This window comes from Psammomys obesus, unplaced genomic scaffold (genome assembly GCF_907164565.1).
Source record: "Psammomys obesus unplaced genomic scaffold, mPsaObe1.curated_primary_1811, whole genome shotgun sequence".
In the NCBI taxonomy this organism is placed as follows: Eukaryota; Metazoa; Chordata; class Mammalia; order Rodentia; family Muridae; genus Psammomys; species Psammomys obesus.
In genome coordinates this window covers 34,720,361-34,741,311 of record NW_026596034.1, presented here as the reverse complement: position 1 = coordinate 34,741,311, position 20,951 = coordinate 34,720,361, and the positions used below count along the sequence as shown (strand labels likewise).

Here is a 20,951-nt window from a genome sequence, read left to right as displayed (position 1 = left end):
CACACAGTAGTGTCTGATGTGAAAAGCCCCACTCTCTCTGCGCCAAACACACACACTTGACAGCACAGTGGGGTGGGGTCTCTGGCCTCATCAGAAGAGCCTGACTGGCAACCCAGTAACATGCTGACTTGTGTGGGTCAGAAAGCGTTTATGTACTCAAGGGGTCTGTAACCAGGGGAAAGAGGAGCACTGGGTGTAAGTCACATGGGTATGGCTGCACAGTTCCTGCCGTGCAGGGTCCCAGAGTGCATCAGCAGCGATGCCCAGGACAGAGTGCCCTGCATCCACTTTGCCACCGCTAGCCTAACAGTGTAGACTGCCTTAGGGTTAGTCCAAGCCAAATTCAATATCTTCCAGGCCTTCCCTGGCACGGGGCTCCTCCAGGTCCAACAAAGACTGTGCTTCATTCTCAGCTCCTGAAGAGATAGGAGAAAACAAATCAGTACTTGGGTAGAGCTGCTCTCTGGCTGAGCAGTGGGGTCCAGGTTAGCCACAGACTCCTGAAATACCCCTTACTGTTGGGCAAGAGGAGCCCAGGGATTATAAGCCACCTCAAAGGTGGTCACCTCTGAGTGATGCAGAACCCCCTTTTATCACCCCCTCCCTGAGGTTCTACTGGCTGGAGGGTCTGCAGGTCACCTCCCGACATGGCCTCTTGAGTGTTACCTAGTGGAGTGGCTGCAGTCAGCTGGCTGTCTCCATCTTCACTAGACTGGCCAAGTGCGGGGTCACTTGCACAAGGTTGGGGCAGGAGTGACTGGTCTGGCTTTCCCTCTTCCAGCTCCTGGATGAGGGGTCTTGCAGAGGTGGTGCCAGAGTCGTGACGTTGGGTTTCCAATTCTGTTGTCGCTGTTGGTTTACATATGTCTGCGAAAGGTACCCAGGCTGTCTTTGAGAGGCCTTTGGAGAGTGCAAATACGTGTGAGAGCACACCTGTGTTGTCTGTGGGAGTGCCATCAAGCATCGAGAGGGAAGAGCTGTCCAGTTCGAGGTCACTGTCGTCACTCAAGCTGGAAATGGCCTGGATTTTTGGGGTGCCGGTTTCCTGGTGAGAGAGTGAACCGTGTCTGCTTTTCCCATGGTTGCAATGTAGAAAAGCACTTGCAAGGTTAGGGAGGATGCAGGCCAGTACAGGGCTAGGGGATGGACGCCTCAACCAGCAGTTTCTCTGTGCTTTACTCCCCACCCACACAACTCCCCTATATCACACCCTACCAGTGCCTGGACCCTAGTCTCCAAGCCACACCCCATAGCCCACTACTCTTCAGCCCACACAGCTGTGGCCTGTGTGCCTGTTTGGGGATGAGGCCTCATGCAGAAGTTCCCTCCAAAGCATCCTCTGGGGATGTGGTCTGACACAGTTGCTTGCTGGCTCCCTGGCTCCACAGGGAGGAGAGCCGGGTGTCTCGCCCACGTGCTTCTTCCTTCTAGGTATAGCTTTAGTAGGGGAGTTTGGGAGATGTGAAAAGGAACACAGCATAAGGCAGACCGTTCCCACTTCATTTCATGCAGCCACCCATAGAACTTGCCAAGTGGCTGAATCAAACCCTCAGAGGGGCTGGAGAGCGGCTGTTCAGTGAGGTGGAAGCGAGGCTGCTCTGCTCAGAAGGGCAGCTCACTTTCATGAGAAGGAAATGGCTTCTAAGGGACAGGCATGGGGTGCACTCCAGCCTAGCACTCCAGGGGCAGAGGCAGGTGGATCTCTTGAGTTCAAGGCCTGCCTGGTCTACATAGCGAGTTCCAGGCTAGCCATGGGCTACACAGTGAGACCCTGTATCAAAAGCTACAGAAAAAACTAGGCATGGTGCATGCCTGTAACCCCAGCACTTGGGAGGCAGAGGCTGCCACAAGTCTGAGGCTATTCTGGGCTAAGGGAAGAGGGTGCTGCTGACCTTTATCTGGTCTTCCGTAGACAAGTCAGTGCCATCAACATCTTCCAAGTCAGGCAGGTCCTGAAAGAGCCAGTGACCACATATCATCCAGAGACAACCGTGGAAGACAGTATCAACAGGAAACAAGATGTCATAAGGGACCATCACCAAGGCCCCGCCCACCCATGCCCACCAAAAGGCCTCAGCATGTTCAAAGTCACACTGCCACTTCCAGTCCAGCCATCTAGCCAGCGGAGGAGCATTCACAAGCTGGGCACGGGAAGATTATCGTAGCTGCTTCACTTTGTTCTGTGATAGGGAACCCAAACTCAAAAGTACCTCTTACACATAAGTCTGTGCCTCATGTACCTCCTGAAAACTAGAAAGCCACACCAACATTTCCTAGCTGTGTGGCCGTGGGCAAGTTGCTTACCCTCTGTTTCTCCAGTTCCTTCTCCATAATATTGGGATGGTAATATAACACTGCATACCTCAGAATACTCAGAACACTCAAGCAAGGCCGACTCGGATTCTGTCCTCGCTGTGTGCTATCTATTATCAGTTCTTGAAAAGCTTAGGCCATGGGCAGGAAGAGTGAGCCCCAGATACAGGGGTTTGCCTGCCCCCTGAATTACTGCTTTACTGGATTGCAGTTCTTGGGACAAGATGACAGTGTGTGGCTTTTCATGCCTTGCATGCAGGAAATACATGACTGTCATCCAAATGGGAGGAGCTTTGGGGAGTGGTAACACAGCTGTAACCCACCATTTGCTGGGAGGGACTGTGGACAAATTGCACTATGTGAATCAGCAGGAAGCCAGAGTGGGGACCAGCCAATGAGGTGGCCAGAGCCACCTGCCAGATTCTAGGAGTGAGGCCTAGCAGACTAGTGATGTACTGTGACTGTAGAGCTGACCACAGAACTGCTTTGCACTGTAAGGTCTCTGGAAACTCAAGGGTGGCCCTCACAGTCCAGGTGAGGTAAACGGACCAGCCCCCAGACCTGAGTGTGAGCAAGGTGGCTAGAGTATGATACAGCTGTGCCAGCTGTATCAGCCGGAGAACTCCTGAATCAGTGAGGACCACAGAGGTGTCACCCCACCCTCAGGTTGAGGACCCCTGCTCACATCGATGAAAAGCTTCTCCTGGGTCCCAAGGGCAATGGCCTCTGTGTCGTCCGTTTTGGCCGCATCAACAGCTGCTGCTGGGGACGTGGACTCTGAAGAACAGCAGTGAGGAGTTACTTACCCTGGCACTGGTTTCAGATACAAAGGCTGGGCTGACAAGCTGGCGGTTAAGGTGGAAGGACAGCCCTTCCTGGATGTGGCTGGGTGGCTGCCAGGGTGGAAACCACTCAGCAGGGTTGCACCCCTACTCCCAGCTGAGGAAAACCAGGAAGAAGCTGGCCCTTCAGCGACATGAGGTGAGTCTAGAGACTGCAGAAGCAGCCGAGTCTACCCAGCAAGAAAGGAATGTGCTCAGGACAAGTGCCGGTTCCAAAACCCAAAGAGGCCAGTCCTGCAGCCCAGCCCTGGCGGAGGCCTCTCTGCCAGCATGCACTGCCTGTCAAGTACAGGGCTGCCTGTTCTCCAGGGTTAGGGGCCTGTACCACTTAACACAGCCAGGCTGCCTGGCTGGGTGGAAGCACTATGGGTCCTCTGCCAGGCCCCCCTTGCCAGGTTTCTAAGTCCTGTCCCTGTGTGGTCTCTTCACTCACACTGTCACCTCCAACTGGGCACAGGAAAGGAGTGGCTGAGCCAGAAAGTCCATCATGACCTGCAGACCCATTTGTGATATTTGTAATGGAGGTGGTGACACAGACCCACATGCTGAACCTAGGAGCTCCGTACCATCAAATACCAGCCAAAGTACATCCATGTTTGGAAAGCTTTGGGACAAGCCAAGACCCTTGCTAAACAGAAACATTTTCCCAGAAGCTCACAACAGGACAGGCCAAAGGTTTGACAATTTACCTTCCATCTACCCTGAGCTAGAGACAGCAGCCTTTCCTTGTTGCATAAGCAATCATCAAAGCAAGGCATGGCCCCAGTCCCTAGACAAGACATTCTGGCACAGAGCCTCAACAAACTCAAAAGAGCCATAGCATACCTGACGAGCATGGCAGGGCATCAAAAGCAGGTTTCTCTTGGTGGTTGTGGCTCTCCAATCCCTGCTATCTGCCCTGTATTTTCTACCTTGCTTGATGTACAGCATGGGGTACCTGAGTTCCCTGCCTCACTCTCCTCTGTAGGCTGCCCGTGGGTGCCTCCCCCTGCCCTCTGCTCTCTGTGTCCTGTATTTCTTGTCTCTTAGCCCCCGGCCCTAAGGTTCTGGGAGCAGGCCAGGGGTAATCCCCTATTCCTGCCAAACCCATACATCCTATAAAGGACTTGGATATGAAGGGCTTTTAAAGATGTTATATAACAAAGACAGGTGGCTTTTCTTAGTTCAAACCTTTGGTGGTTGGTAGCATAAACTCCTAAAATAAGGTCCAGCCAGGTGCATTGCTGAGGCTCTGCCCTACCCAGGCCCCTTCACTTGCATGGTAATTTCTTCAGCCCTGGCACCTAATCCTTTAGTAAGAACACTTAGTGAGATCCCCTTAGTGAGAACACAGCACTTCCAGGATTCTCCATGCAGCAGGGCCTACTTTCTGGGCCAGACCTCACACCCAGTCAGGCTTGGGCTCTGAGTGCTGTCCACGGCCCTGGGGCTAAAAATGTTCCAAGCCATCCCATGGCCTCCTGGGGAAGTGTGTTTACCTATCAGTAGACATAGCCTAGAGTCATGTGAGAGAAAAGCTTTCGCTGAAGAGCTGCCTACATCAGACTGGCCTGTGGGCATGTCTGTGAAGGGCTGCCTTGGCTTCTAATTGGTGGTATAGAAGGATCCAGGCCACTATGCAAAGCACCATTCCCTGGGCAGGTGGTTCCAAGCTGTTTGGGAAAGCTAGTTGAGCATGGTCCAGAGAGCGGCTGGTAAGCAGTGCTTCTCTGGTTCCTGCTGGAGTTCCTGCCCTGACATCCTCAGTGATGACCTGGAAGTTAAGCCAAGTAAACCTTTTTCCTCCCTATGTGTTTTTGATAAGAACGTTTTATCATAGCAACAGAAAACAAGCTAGGACAGGGTCTCTCTCTGGGGCCTGGGGCTCATGAATAAAGCCAGGTTGGCTGGCGAGTGAGTTCCACAGATCCACCTGTCTCTATCTCCCCAGAAAAAGCTCCGTCTCTCCAGCTCTACATTTTAAATGAAAGCGGCCTCCCTGGGAGTGTGAGCCAGTCTTGTGTGCTTGCTTGGTAGCACTGTCCCCTTTGTGCAGTGAGTATCAAATATACACTTGGCTGGGAAAGCCTCACCCAAAAGCCAATGCCAAACATCATTGCTTCTCCTGTTGATTCCAGATGAGCCACTGACTTAAGTAAAATATTCTGCTAATAGCTTTCCCTGTTGCTTATATAACTTTATCTGGTTTAATGTGACATGTGCATTTTCAAGGGTGCACTCTTAGGAAATGAGATTTCCCATGGACTGCGTCTTCTAGAAAGAACCAAGGCAGTGGATTCAGAGTCTGAGTCAAAGCTGTGTGCGGGGACAGAGGTCATAGCTAGGCAGCGTCAGGGACTGCCCTCTGTAGTCTCAGCTGCCTTACCTTCAGGGCTGACCCCCACAGGTGACCGAGTGTGAGCCAGGCTCGCAGGCAAGTCTGGCTTTTCCATTGTCCCATTCACCACCACAGGCAGCTCCTCTTCTGTGCCTAGCTTCTCTGGGAACAGTTCATCTTTGGCTTCGAAGCTCTCCTTCACAAACAACTCCATTTTCTGCTGGGTTTCCCCCATGGGTGGCCCTTCCTGAACCTCTGGGCTGGCAGTGGTACTCTCCTCACTGTCTGGCAGGGGTGTCTTCCCTAGAGAAGTAAAGTCCAGAGTTGAGCTTGGAATTCTGCCTGAGGCTGGGCTGGGATTACAGGTTTGTGCTGTTAGGTTGACTGGACGGTAGTCTTGAGATGAAAGTCATTTTGAGTGCGACCCCGGGGTCACACGGGCTGACAGCTGCTGGCAAGCCCTTGGCTCAGGAAGGACCCAGGAATTTGTGAAAGGCCCTGCCCATGCCCAACATACCTGTGCCACCACACTACACTACACCACAGTGCAACACACATATCCAGTGATCATAAAACTACAAATTCATCAGCTGGACTTTGGCTTGAGGTTAAGGCAGAATTCTCAACAATTTTCGAAGTAGTCCTAAGCGTGTGTCTGTCCTTTGATGCGATGACCTCCTACCAACCAGAACCCTCAACGAGACTATAGCACAGATCAACTGTAATGCCTGAAGATGCTCTATGCCTTAACACATCTGGCCGTCAGTCAAGGGGTCATTCTTTTTTTTTATGGGTATGGGTGTTTTGCTGGCTTGCGTGTCTATGCACTACATGAGTACCTGGAGCCCAAGGGAGCCAGGAGAGGATGTCAGATCTTGTGAGCCACCATGCGGGTGCTAGGAATCAAACCTGGGTCCTCAGAAGAGCAACCAGTGTTCTTAACTGCTGAGCCATCTCTGCAGCCCTCAAGGTTTAATTCTTTATGTAAAAATAAGCAAGCACATCTATTCCATTAGCATGCAAATCAGCTTTCCTCATTAAAGGAGAAAACTGTATGTCCACCAAGGAATCGTTCTGACATCTCTGTGACCTATCTGCAGTAAGTGTCTAGCCTTTTATCTTTCTTCTAATCCTGTATCCCAGGGTGGTGTGAAAAGGGCCACAGTCTGCAGCTTGTGCCACTGCGGCCTGGGGCGCACCTCTTTCTCTTGCCCTCTTCCGTTCCTCAGCCCGCCGCTTGATCATGGCCAAGGCTTCCAGGCTGTCTGTTATCTTCTTGTGTTCCCTGCTCTCCCACTGCTGCCGTTCTTCCTTCTCAGCTGCATAGCCCCCTCGGGCCCACGCCTCTGCACACGCCCTAGGTAAGGACAAGAAGGGCAGAACTGGGAGCTGGGCATGAGCACATGATGTCAGCACCCGAGCAGGAGGACTGCCGTGAGTTTGAGTGTGAGACCAGCCTAGCCTAAATAATGAGTTCCAGGGAGTATAAGACCCTGGAAGGCAGGGAAGGGGAAAGAGATACAGGAGGAGGCTATAGGCCTGAATTAAGTCTTCTATTTAAAGATTTATTTATATTTCATGTTATGTATATGTATGTATACCATAATAAGCATGCAGGTGACATCAGAATTAGAATAGGGCATCGGATCACCTGGAGCTGGAGTTATAGGTGGTTATAAGTTGTGTTGGGAACCCAACTAGAGTCTATTGAAAGAACGGCAATGTTCTCAATCTCTGAGCCATCTCTCTATCAGGCTCTCCTCAAGTTGTGAAGGTTGAAATTACAAACATACGCTATCTGGCCAAACTTGTTCGCTCCTGGGCCTTGTGTCTATGTACATGTGTATGCAAGTACACATGGGTGAATATGCACGTGGAGGCCAGGGTATGACCTTGTGTGTCTCTCCTCTTTAGGTACCATCAATCTTGTTTTTGAGGCAGGGTATCTCCTGAGACCTGAGAAGTAGGCTAGGCAGATTGGCCAGTGCATTCCAGTCACCCTATCTGCACCTCCACAGAGCTGGGATTGCAGGTGCATGCCAGAGTGTTCAGCTTTTTGTGCGGGTTCTGGAGTCAGAGTTAAATTCCCTGCTTATGAGGGAGGCGCTTCGCTGAGCATCTCCTCCCTCCTGAACGCACTCATTTCTTCAAAATCAAGAAGCTGGAGAGATGACCAAGCGGTTAAGAATGCTTACTGTTTTCTTAGAGGACGCGAATTCAGTTCCCAGGCCCACACTGGGTGGCTCACCATTGCCTGTAACTCCAGCTTCAAGGGATTTCATGCCCTCTTCTGGTCTCATGCTTGTACCTGTGCACACTCACTCACTCTCACATACACACACACATAAAAGTAAAAACAAAACTTTAAAGTTTGGAGTAGGGCTGGAGAGATGGCTCAGAGGTTTGGAGCACTGGCTGCTCTTCCAGAGGTCCTGAGTTCAATACTCAGCCACCACATGGTGGCTCACAACCATTTATAGTGAGATCTGGTGCCGTCTTCTGGCATGGCAGGCACACATGCAGGCAGAACACTATATACATAATAAATAAATCTTTAAAAAAATAAAGTTTGTAGTTCACTTACTAATCTTATATCAATTTTGGTTCATCAGTTGTAACAAGTGTCCCCAAGGATGCAAGATGCTTATACTTGGAAACTGGGAAGAGGGATGAGAACTCTGTACTCTGGCTTAGTTTTTCCTTTAGCCAAAATTGCTCCTTCAGAAAGGTACACTATTCTTTTTAAGTGAGTAGACACAGAAAGCCAACATTTCCCAAAGAACAGGTGACAACAGCCAGTGCATAAGGAAAAACCAAAAATCCACCTCCCACGAGCCACCAGGGAGGAGCTGATCACAGGCATGGCAAGCCCCCAATTTACTTCCCACAACAGGAGTGAAAATGATAGATTTTGGCAAGGATGCAGAAAACTTAGATCCTCTCACAATGCTGGGAAGAAAGGAAGATGGCGAGGCCATTTTGGAAAATCATTTGGTGTCTCTTCGATGGAGCTGATATTGTCATCTGGCCTCTACTCCTCTATTATCTACCTAAGAAAATCAAACTTGTGCCTTCAGGAGAATGCTCACAAGATTTTAAGAAATGAAGACTTCACAGAGGACAAAAGCCAGGGAGATGTCTCAACAGGGAAAGGAGTTTGCTGCTGAGCCTGATGGCCTGAGTTTAGTGTTCAGTGCCCAGGACCAACACAATGTAAGCTGAGCTCCTGTGCAAGAAGGTGTCCCATGGTACACACACACACACACACACACACACACACACACACACACAAAGTAAGTAAACACTAAAAAAGTAAATATTCTGTGAACAAGCGCTCCTGCTCCTGTGGTCGACACTGGTGGTGCCATTAATGGGGTCCAGGGGGTATTTAGTGATTTGTGAAAATGCTCAAAAATCAGAAAACTTGAAAGTCTACCAAGTGTGCTGGACTAGAAGCACTCAAATGCACATGTCCCAGGGTCTCCCTTCTTACCTGTCTTTGGGGAAAATTGGCCTGTCATCCAGATAAGTCAAGTGCAGCAGACGGACAGTCACAGTCCTGCGGTAGTTAGGGATGTGTTTGATCACTGCATTCCCCATCAGGTTCAGTACACGCTGCAAAACAACATGCCAGGCCAAACTGATTACCAAAGCCAGAGGGCCAGGGCCTGTGAGAGGGCACAGTGGGCAAAGGCACTGGCTGCCAAGCCTGATGACCTGAATTCAGTCTCCAGAACTGACATGGCAGGAGAGAACCAACTCCTGAGAGTTGTCCTCTCACCCCTACATGCATTTCCTGGCCAACATGTCTATGCCTCTATGCGTGTGTGCGCGCGCACACACACACACAGTGCACATGCTACATGCAATGTAATAATAACAAAACACACAAGATGGTTAGCGTCATCACGTTTCGTGCCCTCAGAATAACACAATTCATTTTCTTGAGCAAAGCAAAGTGCCAGTGCCATGTCCTAGCACAGTGACACAATGGAAAGGTCTCCCGGGCTCTGACACTCTTGAGCCTGTCTGGAGAGCATTCCCCAAGGCCCTCAACAAGCTCAGTGGTTCTCTTAGCTTCATCTCTCAACATCTCTTACTGAAACACTTGGGTCTAATTGTTTCTGGTTCTTCCTACCTGGGACCCATTTCAAGAAAATATTTGCAGGAGCAACAGATAAGAATCAATGACTGAGGGATGCCAGGCTTAGCTACATGAGCCCTTGTCTTAAAACAACAAAAACAATAACAAAACACACAAAGAGGCATGACTGGGATGGATGTACAGGCCACCAGGAGAGGCCTTTCCCACTGGGTACCAGATCCCCTGGGGGTCAGAATACAGCTGACCTAGCAATGCAAGCACCCTTTTCCCATGGCCAGATATGCACCTTCTGGTCTCTCCCTGAGGAAGCAGAGAGGGTTACTGAGAATCAATCATTTTGTAATCTGTTTGCCTCATCACATCAGATGCTTTTCACATCTAAAATGATTTATGTTGTTGGGAAACATGTCCATATTATATATTAGTGGGTTAGCTTTGAACTTGCCATGTGTCTCAGGCAGTGTTGGGTTGCTGTGAAGAGACACCATGACCATGGCAGCTCTTAGAAAGGAAAGCATTTAATTGGGGCTTGCCTACAGTTTCAGAGGTTTAGACCACTGTCATCATTGCGGGAAGCACGGTGGTGTGCAGGCAGACATGGTGCTGGCAAAATGGCTTGAGAATTTCACATCTGTATCCACAGGCAGCAGTAACAGAGAGACACTGGGTGGGACATGAGTATTTGGAATCCCAAGGCACACCAACAAGACCACACCTACTCCAAGAAGTCATACCTCCTAATCCCTGTCAAGTAGCACCACTCCCTAATGACCAATCGTTCAGAAATATGAGCCTGTGGGGGCCATTTCTCTTTGAACCATGCTCTGGTCTCATGGCTCCTTTGCTGGCCTTGCTGTATTTTCAAGGTTCACAGCAGAAAGCAGAAAAGTATTCCAGCATTTAAAGGCATCACACACTCACACACACACACACACACACACACACACACACACAGGTCAGGTGGCCACTTTTAACTGGTATGGGGGTCCATAGCTGTTCCAAGCACTTGAGACACAAAGGTAGGAGAAGTCAAGGCCACCCTCCCTAACACAACAAGCAAGTTCAAGGACAGTTGAACCTCAAAATAAACAAGATGGCGGCCTCCACTGCTAAGCTGAGTGATCAGTACCAAGCTAGGGCTACATGAGATTCACATGCACTTATGCTAGCATTTGCCAGGCAGCCAGGGTGTGAGTATCTCATCCAGGAACCTTACTTGGAGGTGAAGAAGGTGCACCCTGGCCTGCCCATTCTTATCCGAGAATGTTCAGAGGGGCAGCCCGAGCTCTGGGCCCACTCTAGTTATGGCCAAGAGAAGAATGTGTTTTTGAACAGTCTGAGTGCTGATGAGGTAACCAGAGCCCTGAAGGATGTGCTGAGTGGCAAAGCCTGAAGTGTCTCCCCTGAGGGCTGTGAGGAAGAGAAGCAGACCCTGGGTTCTGCTGGACTGAAAACTGTGGGAAATGTGTTCTCCATTCCTTGTACAGCTTGTGCTGTTCAGTGTTGCTTCCGAAACAACAACAACAAAAGGTGGCCACTTTCAACAGACTAGAGTGTCCTGTGTTGTCCTATGTGCCCTCTCCTGGCCCCCAGTTTCTCACCTCAGTACCTCAGAATGTGACTATATTTGCACAGGATCATGGACAAGGTAACTAAGTTAGAGTGAGGTCATTAGGCCCCAAATGGCCTGACTGGCATCTTCATAAGAGGAGCTGGTGTGTGAAGAATGCCACCTACACACACACACACACACACACACACACACACACACGATGGCAAGGAACACAGGTAACTCAGATCAGCTCATACCGGGAGCTGCCCAGTGACAAAAACAGAGCAAAACCTCAGGGCCCTGTCAGAGATGGTGAGGGCCTTGATCCATTCTGACAACTGACAGGTGGAAGGAAGGAGCCAGCACTTGGGTCTGGCTCTTCCAAGGTTTTTTAAACACACAAAGAAGAAATACAAGGGCTAGAGATGACCACATGGCTCTGCCAAGACAGCTGCAAAACACGATGGGAACACCATGAGGCTCCTCAGGTACAATGCATGAGCTCACTAACCCATCTTGCAGAGAGAGACGCTGCAGGCCTGCGTGATGCACCCTGGGGGATGATGTTGAACTGGGGTCTAAGCAACTTGCTGACTGCCCTCTGGAAACACCAGAGTCAACAGAGCTTACCAAGTAGCAAAGTTCTCCAGGTCCAGGTCCAGGAGGTCGCCCTGGACACAGTTTCCTTGTCAAATGAATGCAGCAGCGAAACAGCAGAGACAGGACACTCAGATCAAAAGGGATTGACTGAGGAATGCTGTCTCTGAACAATGTGGGTGTTGTTCAGACTGTGGATAGAACACTTCTGAAACTAATTCAGGAAACTTAGTCGAGGAACAGCTTAGTCGGGGTCTCTAAAAAAGCATGCCCAGCAGGACATATGTATGTATATATGTGTGTGTTTGTTTAATATATATTTATATTCATTTAACATCATACACACAAACACACTAAAAGAGTAGTAGAATGGCTCACAGGAACTATTGTGTAAGGCCACAGCAATGTTTAAAATAAAAGGTACATCTGCCACTTGGGAAACTCAGCTAAAACCACTGTTCTGAAACTATTCCTTTCAGCTTGAAACTTCCCCTCTTGGGAGATGTGTGTGTGTGGGGGGGTGTCAAAAGAAATAAGGAAACACACAAGGCACAGGAAGTAAAAAAACGAAAACTCCCAAGTCTCAGAAAGCTGAAACTTAAACTGCATAAGGTCTCTGCTGTCCACTGAGGTTATGTGGAAGATACTCAGCCACAGCTGACAGGTGCCTGCAAGCCATCCAGGAGCTCCAGGGAAGCCACTCTCAGGAGTGTCCCCATGCTGAGGGGGTTTCCCAGTGATGCAGGCTTTGAGTCACCCAGGCTCCTGCAAGTAGCCCAGTAAATGCATGGGTTTCCTAACATTTAGGTGGAATCCTTTCTTTGCTCTCTTGACAGTGCCCTATTAGGGGCATCTAGGTACTTGTCCAAGTCTCCCCAGGAAAAGTCACACAACCACAAAAAGAAAAAAGAAGGGAGGAGGGATGGGAAGGAGAGAGGGCGATGTTTACCCTGAAGCACTCTGTCTGTGACATGCCGTACCTACCAGACAGGGCATGCTCTCGAGCACGGTCAGGATCTCGGGGTCACTCAGCATGTTGTGGGAGAGGTCGAGGACACAGAGTTGCGGGCACTCCCTGAGGTGCTGGATATCTGCCACCGTCTCCAGGCGGTTGTGGGCCATTTGCAGTGTGTTCAGGACAGGGAGGCAGGCTGGAGGGAGGCGGCAAAGTGAGCAACAGTGGCGCCTGCTCCCGGCCCACACTCTAGAATCTCTGCTGGGATGTGGCACGGAGCAGGGCTGCCAGGCTTACAGAGGTTCTCGATGGTCTTGATGTAGTTGTTGCTCAGGTTGAGCGCGTCCAGCTTCTGGAGCGGCTCCAGGTTCTCGATTTTGTGCAACAGGTTCACTTGCAGGAAGAGGCAGCGCAGCTCGGTCTGGGCCTGCAGGTTCTCGATCCTCTGGATGCCATTGCTCTCCAGCCAGAGGCAGCGGAGGCCAGTGTACTCCTCCAGGTTCTCAATGCGGTCAAAGCCTGGAGGGGAGGGGCAGCTCAGGCTCCTGGATGCTCAGAGGGGAGGAGCCTGGACACTGTCAGGTTTCGTCTGTTGGCAGAGGCTGTGTGTTCCGGTGTCTGCAAATTCTGATGTCGAAGGCCATTAGCTCCAGGGTGTTAAAAGGAGGAGCCTTTGGGAGATGAGGAGTTTTTGAGGGTGGGGCCACGTGATGAGATTACTGCCCTTTTAGAGAAAGACTGCCTGGCATAGTGGCAAGGGACAATGATCCCAGCTCCCTGCAGGCCACAGCAGAAGGATGACAAGTTTGAGGTCACCTTGGGCTACGAACTGAGGTGCCAGACAGAAGTCTCCATCTGTGAACCTGGAAGCAGTCCTCACAGACACTGCATCTGCTGGCACCTTGAGGGTGGGTCTCTCCATGTCAGTGTTTCTCAATCTTTCTAATGCTATACTTCTTTTTTTCCCCCTTTTTATACAGGGTTTCTCTGTGTAGCCTCGGCTGTCCTGGGCTCACTTTGTAGGCCTTTGCTGACCTTGAACTCATAGAGATCTGCCTGCATCTCCCTCCCTGAGTGCTAAGATTACAGGCATGTGCCACCACCACTGGCTAAGGCTGAGATTCTTTAGCACAGTCCCTCATGCTGTGGTGACCTTAACCATAAAATTAATTTTGTTGCTACTTCATAACTGTAATTTTGCTACTGTTAGGAATCATAATATAAATACCTGTGTTTTCCAATGGTTTTAGACGACCCCTGTGAAAGGGTCACTTGACCCTCCCCCACAAAAGGGTTGCGACCTACAGTTCTATGTGGTCCTGGCTATTCTGGAACTTGCTGTGTAGAACAACCTGGCCTACAAGGAGATCTGACTGCCTCTGCCTCTCAAGTGCTGGGACTAAAGGCATGCACCAGCATGCTCAGCTAGTAACAGATTTTCTTTCCAAAGCCACCTCCTCTCCTGCCCCCTCCCCTTTTTTACTTTTAGAATGGGAGAGTGAACACAAGGCTTCATTCACACCTGTGGGTGAACCCTGTCCCACTGAGCCACACTGAAGCCCTCTCAGGTCACTGAACTAGTCTCAGTGCTTCTATATGCCTCTTTCCTGTACTCCAGCATGGGTCTCTTTCTGCTCTACCCTCCAGCTCTTGTCCCACGCCTTGCCCCCTCACTAGGAAAAGCACCCCGTTTGCTCCCTCTGTTCCTTCAGCAGCAATCTCTAAACCAGTGTCTCCCTTTTGTTCCCATCATTACCACTAGAAGATGAGGTCCCCAGTGACATCCTTATTGCTAAGTCACATTGTTGACCTTTTCCCTCCTTGACCTCTCTCAGCCTCAGACTCATTTTTCCATTCCAACCTGGCACCCCTGCCCCCAGCTTACCACAGGCCCTTGTATTGTGCTGCTGTCTCTTGTTAGCCCTCCTTTCCTTTTTTATTTTGAAAGAAAAACCAACAACGAGAAGAGGGTGGCCCTGAGAGGACGATAAGGCAGAGCATGGCATGTGCCACTGCTGGAGCTGGGACTCCTATTCCCACCTCGTTCTTCCTCTTGGCAGCTTGCTCTGTATGGACCCCGCAGCCAAAGACAGGCTCACATGGTGGGTAAATAAGGCTGTGGCCCACAGCCATTCTCCAGTCCCAGCCCAGCATTCAGGTAATTGAGGGCACTTGGCAATTCCACCAAACCTCACGAAGATCCCTCAGTCAGAGCTACCCAGCTAATAATCACACACAGATCCTGTGTGAGATATTAAGTTTGAAGTTGCTAAGTTTCAGGGTCACTTATTATGTGGTGACATATGACTAAGGGAGGCACCTCTCTCCCAGCTCCCTTCTCTCTCTGAACTCAGCCTGACACATTGGCTCCTCTGACTCCCTTCTCCCTAGTCTCTGTCCCCAGGACCTGTTTTGTTTTTCTGGTTTTACATTTAGGACCTGTTGTTTTAACCCCTGCTCTGCTCTGATGCCAGCTGGAGAATTCCAGAGGGGCAGAAGGGAGGAGACAGGTGGGGAGTTCTTCCAAACCCTAAGGCCTGGGTGCTGCTGAGCCTGGTGTGCCTCCCTGTGCAATGCCCTCCGCCCCACAGCTGCCCACTCATGCCTGCCCGACCTTACAAAATCCTAAACCATCCTTGCCACATCCACCTCTGGATTCCCAGCACTGAGAAAGTCCCATGCACAGAAGACTCTCAGGAAAGACTTCCTGAATAAATGCACAAACAGATTAAGAGCAGGTCAGCCACTTCACTCTGGGCTCCAGCTAAGAGCTGGAGGATCCTGGTCATCACTGGCCAATGTGGTTCCAGCCGTGAACCTGAGCTCAGAGGCAGATGTGGGTCTGGACACCAAGCCCAAGTCGCCAGGATGCCATTCTTAGCACCTCTGCATTCAGAGAGGTCTAAAGACCCTCGTTCTTTGTCATCTATCCTATCTTCTATCCTTCATAACACCTGTCCCAAGCCCAAGGTTCACAACTGCCACTACTGCTCTAAAGAAAGCCTCGTCCTGAGCCAGCTGTGCTGACTGGAGCCTGAACTACCAGCACTCAGCAGACTGAGACAGAAAGGCCATAAGTTCAAGGTTAGCATGGTCTATGTAACAAGATCCTACAGAGAGAGAGAAAGAGACAGAGAGAGAGAGAGAGAGAGAGAGAGAGAGAGAGTTGGAGTTGGGGAATATTGAAAGATACTGAGATTAAATTAATTATGTGCCTAATGGCACAGGTCTATAATCTCTGCTACTTGGTGAGTGAAGTAGAAAAATGGAAAGTTCAAGATCCCTCTAGGCTACAAAGTGAGTTCAAGGCCAGCCTGGGAAATTTGGTGAGCCTTGTTTCAAAATAGAAAGGGAAAGGGGACCTAATTAGAGTTGTGTCTCTGTGGCAGTATGCTTGCCTAGCATGTGTGAAGTTCTGGGTTCCATCACCTAGACTGCAAGGAAAAAAAAATAAAGCAATCAAAGAAGCGCGAGTGGATCCTCTGTACTCACACAGCCCTTTATGAACTCAGTCAAGACCGAGTTCCACTTGGGTAGCATCTGAACACAAAGATGTGCTCTGCAGGCTGTGTTCTCCCTGTCCTTCAGACACACCTGGGACTCACCCTTAAAGTGTAAATATAGCGTGTCGTTCAGGGCAGGGGTGATGTACAGCTTGTGTTGCTTGCAGAGTTTTTGAAGGAATTGTTTAGTCATCCTGTTCAAATGCAAAACACAAACAAGAGGCTTGTTTCAGCTTGTCACCTGTGAAATAAAGTCAAAGGTTTGCATTTGGTTTGGCTTAGTTTGGTTTGGAGACAAGGTCTCATTCAGTCACCCAGGTCGGCTGAGAACTCACTATGCAATCTAGGCTGACCTCAAACTTGTGGTCCTCCTGCCTCTGCCCCCACCCCCTGCATTGCTGTTGTGAGCCATGGTACCATTTTAGGTTCTTTCCTACATCTATTCTATTTAAAGTTCTAAATCTGAAGCCTCACATTACATCTTCCTCCTCCTCCCTTCTCCTTTGGTCTGTTCTTGTGTGTGCAAGGTCACACGGAGGCCAGTTTCTCCCTCTATCACATCTGCTATATTTTCTGAAACAAGGTCTCTCACTGAACCTGGAGACTGCCGGTTTGGGTAGACTGGCTGGCAAGTGAGCCCCAGGACTCCTCCTCTCTTGGCCTCCCCTGCAGATGTAGAGAGGTGTGTGGGTGTTTGCATGGGTACTGGGAATCCTGAGGGAAGCCCTCATCTGAGCCATCCCAGCAGCCTCTCCTACTTCTTTATTGTTTACAGCCTTTGGGACTTTACCCAAAACTGTTGCTTTTGGCATTCTAAAAAACTGTAATGTTTGGCCAGATAAAAGTACTTCTAGGGCTGGAGAGATGGCTCAAAGGTTAAAAGCACTGGCTGTTGTTATTCCAAAGATCCTGAGTTCAACCCCCTGCAAGCACATGGTAGCTCATAACCATCTATGATGAGATCTGGTACCCTCTTCTGACAGAATACATGCAGGCAGAATACTGTATACATAATAAATAAATCTTTTTTAAGAAGCACTTCTAGCAGTGTCATCAACACTACTGCTGTGAGCCAGGTATGGTGGTACACATGTGTAACCCCAACACTCAGGAGGCTGAGGCAGGAGGTTCATGAGGTTGAGGTCCTGCCTGGGCTATGGAAGCGGGAGCAGAGGGATGACAAATTAGCTCATTGGGTAAAACTAAAGCCTGACCACCTGGGCTTATCCCTGGACTCCTCCTCGGAAAGAGAGAATGAATTTCTGAAAACTGTCTGTTGGCCTCCACGTGTGCCATCATATATGCCTATATGCACTCGTTTTCACATTCATCCCCAGTAATAATAATGGATCCTTTTTTCTTTTTTAAAAAAGAACTAGGGTCTAGAGACATGGTAAGGTGGCTCAGTGATTATGAGCATTTGCTGCTCTTGCAGAGGACATGAGACAAGTTCCCGGTACCCATTTCAGGCAGCGCGCAGCCACCTGTAATACTAGCCCTAGGTATCCCAACACCGTCTTTTGGCCTGTATAGCTACCTACACACATAGGCACACATATACAAAAACACAAATAACACCCCTCCTCTCTTTCTCCTAAAGAGCTGCTGCTCTCTCTCTCTTGATCTGCTAATAACTGGGCAGGCTCCTCAGGTGCTATCTGTGCAAGGGGATAAGGGGCTACGACCATGCACCTCCCTTGGTGGCATGACACATACCTGGGGCTCTGATCATCTCTGTCATTTCTTGTATGAGCTAAGTGACCATCTGATTTGCTGTCACCACTCTGTTGCTGCTGACTTTGGCAGGATGTTGTAGAAGGGCCCACACATGTTTCCTTGGTCTCAATAATTTCTGTGAAACAATTTGTAAAGATCAAAAAAAGTTAAGGGGGGCTGGAAAGACAGCTCAGTGGTTAAGAGCACTGTTCGTGCTTTCAGAGGTCCTGAGTTCAATTCCCAGCAACCACATGGTGGCTCACAGCCATTTACACTGGGATCTGATGCCCTTATCTGCAAGGTGTACATGCAGATAGTGCACTTATCTATGTAAAATAAATAAATATTAAAAAAAATAAGGACAGGAATGGGAAGGCCAAGTCTTATGATCCCAGCACCCAGGAAGCTGGGTAAGGAGACTCACCATTGGGTTTTGGGTTTGAGATCAACCTGGGCTACATAGTGAAACACCAAAACAAAAGAAAAACAGACCTGGCTGTCATGTTTTTGATTTGTGTAAATGGGATCCTGTGGGTTTTGTGGAACTTGTTTTCTATACCCACATCTGTTCTAGAGCATGAGCCCTACTGATGGGTGAAGCTGCCAGTGCATTGGCTTCAAGGCAGAATTCACTGTGCTCTGCAGGCAAGCTCTTAAAGACATTTGCACTGTCAACAGATTCCAGCTGTTGAGAACACAAAAAGAACATCCTCACTTACATTTCTATGTTCTCCTGTGCAGTTTTTATAGAGGATTGGCCTAAATGTGACATTTGCATAGTCTTTAATAATGCTGTAATAACTGCTATACTGTGGAATGAAGAGATGGCTCAGTCATTAAGAGCACTTGCTACTCTTCCAGGGAACCACAGTTCAGTTCTCAGCACCCATATGGCAGCTCACAACTGCCTGTAACTCAGCTTCCAGGGGATCTGACACCCTCTTCTGGCCTCCTTGGACACCCACATATGTCATACAAATCAGACCCTCAGAAAACAGAAAAACAAGTAGAACTGTACTTATAGTTTAGAAGTTTCTGTTAAAATCTGCTCACCAAGCCAGGTGATATGGCACACACCTGTAATCCCAGCACTCAGGGTGGCAGAGGCAGGTGGATCTCCATGGGTTCAAGACCAGCCTGGTATATAAAGTGAGTCCAGGACAGCCAAGACTACACAGAGAAACCCTGTCTTGAAAAACAAACAAACAAACAAACAAAATACCCCCTAAACGAAACCAAACCAAACCAAAAACCCACCACCACCACCAAAATCTGCTCACCAGAACAGGTGCTCATCAAGCCTGTATCTCTTTCCAGGGATAGCATGACACCACTAGATTGGGAGGTGGGAGGATGACCTTGGCTGACAGCCACCCGGAACATGACAGCCACTCTGGGATATGACAGGATCTCTGTCTCTCCCCACTTTGATTTAGAGAGAACTGTGATGCAGTGTGCTGTGTAAATCTTCCCATTTGCCAGACCTCCACCAGGAAGAACCTACAGTTTCCACTTTTGGAAACATGTTTAGTTGTTCAAAGTGTAACTTGTGGGTAGCAGCCTAAAAACAGCTCATACATAAAAGCATATACAAGAACACAGTGCGACAGCTCAAAATCGTGTGAAAGGAGGAAGCTTTGTTCTGGACTGCTTTCTCCTTGGGTGTTAGAACCTGATGCACACTATTATTAAAAAGACTTTCCTTATTTTTTATTCCCTGGGGAGTGTGGAGTAAAATCTCACTGGGTGGGTTATTATTCTGATGCTTCAGCAGATTTTATGTGTAATGTTTTATTTCCTTAACTAAAAATATGATAAAAATGCTAATCATTTTCCATTCATGGGTGTTCATTACACTGCCTTGTTCTTTGATCTTTTTTTCCTCAAAGCTGGGTGTAAGCCACCAGAAACAGCAGAGTATGATGGCTCGTTTCTGTAATCACAGCACTCAGAAGGATGAAATAGGAAGCTCTCCAGTTTGTGACTAGCCTGGGCTACATAATGAATTCCAAATTATGTCTCTAAAACAAAACAAAAACCTAACTCCTTAAAAAAAAAAAAAACACTTACAAAAAGAAATATCTTTGTTATAGGAAACAAGCACTTTAGACCCATTTTAAAATGTTAATAAAAACTGGTCTATTCAAATGCATGTAATTAAAAAAATTACCAGTATGTATGTGCACAGATGGGTGTGGAAGTCAAAGGACAACTTTTGGAGGTCAGTTCCTGCCTTCCTTCCACCTGGTTGAGGCAGGATCTCCCATTTCTCTGCTGCACCGTACACATCAGGACAGCTAGCCGTGAGTTTCTGAGCAATTCTCCTGTCTCTTTGTCCCATCTCACTTTAGGAATGCTGGGATAGTTTCAAGCCGTCGCATTTAGGTACTTCTGGGATTCAAACTCACGTTTTAGGCTTGTGTTACAAGCACTTTTACCCAGCAAGGCACCTCTAGAAGTCTCAGACGAATGTAACTTTAAGAGCTAATAAGCTCTCTGTATTTGCTGGGTGTTGTTGGATGACAATGAACACTGTTTGGGGACTGTGTCTTACACTCATTGTAAACAGTTCCCAGCCACAGAAGGTACCTGATAAATACTCATGGGTGTCCTATATTACTGGATTGGTTATATTAATAAAGGTCTAGCATTCATTACTAGTGATGGGCAGGCTTATGTGTGGGATGCTGACTGATCCATGTCTGTGTGGATGGGCATATTTGAGGGTGCTGGCTATTCCCGGGGGTGTTAATGAGCATGTGTGAGGCGAGTTGGCTAGCTGTTCTTAGAGCTGTATAGATGGGCAAGCGTGAGGGGTGCTGGTAGCTCCCAGCTGCGTGGATGAGCACACGTGAAACACACCGGCCCTCGCCCCATCGGTTCCCCGGCGCTATAGCACCTTCTTTGAGGACCCCTGGCCCCGCGTCGCCGTGATCGCCTGCCGATTCCTCCAGACTGGGCTCTGCCGCGCTGTCCTCCGGCGGCTCCGAAGCCTCGGGATGCATGCTCGCTTCTCTCTCCGCCACTCAACTCCAGTACTACGGTGCGCGT

At 49.1% G+C, this 20,951-nt stretch overlaps 1 protein-coding gene across 1 annotated transcript; it reads right to left on the bottom strand.

Annotated features, from left to right (window-relative positions):
- Window positions 1-87: 87 nt before the first annotated feature.
- Dnaaf1 (dynein axonemal assembly factor 1) lies at window positions 88-20,928 on the bottom strand. Its single transcript, XM_055621287.1, has 12 exons — window positions 20,800-20,928; window positions 17,901-18,036; window positions 16,287-16,378; window positions 12,979-13,200; window positions 12,711-12,877; window positions 8,966-9,087; window positions 6,672-6,829; window positions 5,521-5,775; window positions 2,999-3,090; window positions 1,893-1,952; window positions 667-1,045; window positions 88-416 (listed from the first exon to the last, which is right to left on the bottom strand). The coding sequence occupies exons 1-12, from the start codon at window positions 20,903-20,905 to the stop codon at window positions 328-330; spliced, it is 1,878 nt and encodes a 625-aa protein (XP_055477262.1). The 5' UTR covers window positions 20,906-20,928; the 3' UTR covers window positions 88-327.
- Between the last annotated feature and the right edge of the window lie 23 nt (window positions 20,929-20,951).